At 43.8% G+C, this 1,609-nt stretch overlaps 1 protein-coding gene across 1 annotated transcript; it reads right to left on the bottom strand.

Moving 5' to 3' along the window:
* Window positions 1–99: 99 nt before the first annotated feature.
* On the bottom strand, window positions 100–806 carry SARC_15719 (hypothetical protein; the record flags this gene model as incomplete). Its single annotated transcript, XM_014290168.1, has 2 exons — window positions 100–308; window positions 606–806. Coding segments are annotated over 2 exons (410 nt in total), but the record flags the coding sequence as incomplete, so codon positions are not given.
* Between the last annotated feature and the right edge of the window lie 803 nt (window positions 807–1,609).

Below are 1,609 nucleotides of genomic sequence, written 5' to 3'. Positions count from 1 at the left end.
AATTAGTATACTATATATACTATACTATATATACTATATATATATATATATATATATATATATATATATACTGTATATTTAGTATGTACACTTACGCACCTGTCTAGTTTCGTCATCCCAGTTAACGTCCTCTGTTAATTTGTCCTGTACAATATCGTTCGGGCCTAGATTGCTCAGAATCTCATCCTTGAGTGCACTGTAGAACGCGAACTTGAAGCGGTAGTTCGGATTGAAATCCGATTCGTCATAAACTGTCCTTAATTTTGTAATTTCGTTCACAATCGGGTCCGAATGCGCCGTTTGGGTCGCTGTAGTACATAAGACAAAAGGAACGAATGTAAACAGCGTGCAAATGTTGTGGTGGAATTGAATATCGGAATAGATACACAGTTGCACGATGTTATTCGTACACACACACACACACACAAATATATATATATATATATATATATATATTTATATAATATACACACTCACGCACACATACACGTATACACACACATACATATACACGTGCATATCCACATCCACATCCACATCCACATCCACATACAAATACAAATACACACAAATACACACACACACACACAAGACTAAATATATACCAGCAGGTTGTGCGCCGAATCCCGTAGTCGTATTTTGCTGCCCGAACATGCCGCCCCCAGTAGTGGTAGCCGTGTTGGTGCTGCCAAATAGTCCTCCGCCTGCAGGTGCATTGGTACTCTGAGTACCGAACATGCTCCCCCCTGAGCTCAGTCCGCCCTGGGTTGTCGCTGGCTTGCTCGCCCCGAATATATTGGTAGAGCCTATGAGGGGGTGGTGCAAGCAGCGGTGACTATAAGATCGCGAGATAGTTCTGAACCAACCCGTTGCGTACGTTAGTGGTGGTGGTGGTGGGTAGGTGTGTGTGTGTGTGTGTGTGTGTGTGTGTGTGTGTGTGAACGCCAGACACACTGGTGAATAAGCCAGGCTGATATTTCGCACTCCTCGAAGGGATTGGGTATAGAAACATGACATAGATCGGTCTGTGCCAAATTAGAGCGCTGGTGGTTTGCGCGGGCTGTGCTTGATGACTGCCGTTGGGTGTGGTACGTATGTATGGTGGTGTGCAGCACCATGCGCAAGATAGAGTACCTGCCCATCCACGTACACATACACGCATGTACACTGCCATTCCCCATATGTATACACAGGAAGAATATAAACCACTCACCCGCAATTGTGCTTGTGTTTCCGAATAGACTGCCGGTGGCGGCCGGTTGCTGTTGCTGTGAATTCGCAGTGCTCCCGAATAAACCGCCTGTCGCTGGTTTTTGGGCCGCGCCGAATAAACCGCCCCCTAAAAATATCATATAAATATGTACTGTTTAAAACATCACTAAAACAAAAAGTTCGGAGGCTACTGACCAAAATGTAACTGTGATCTTCTGATTTACCAGAACAACCCCCCAAAAAAACAGAAATCGATTCTCGGTTCGGAAGTCACCAATCTGCGGTATGCACACCGTGTCAGTGAATTGGTTGTAGTGAATCGGTTAAGGACATAGGTACATAAAATATACAAGACAGTGTAGCTACATGATTTTCAACAGTTCTTGTATATATATAT

The sequence above is a fragment of the Sphaeroforma arctica genome, assembly GCF_001186125.1.
Source record: "Sphaeroforma arctica JP610 unplaced genomic scaffold supercont1.6613, whole genome shotgun sequence".
NCBI classification, from domain to species: domain Eukaryota; class Ichthyosporea; order Ichthyophonida; genus Sphaeroforma; species Sphaeroforma arctica.
Note: the sequence above shows the minus strand (reverse complement) of the source record. Positions and strands in the feature narration are given on the sequence as shown.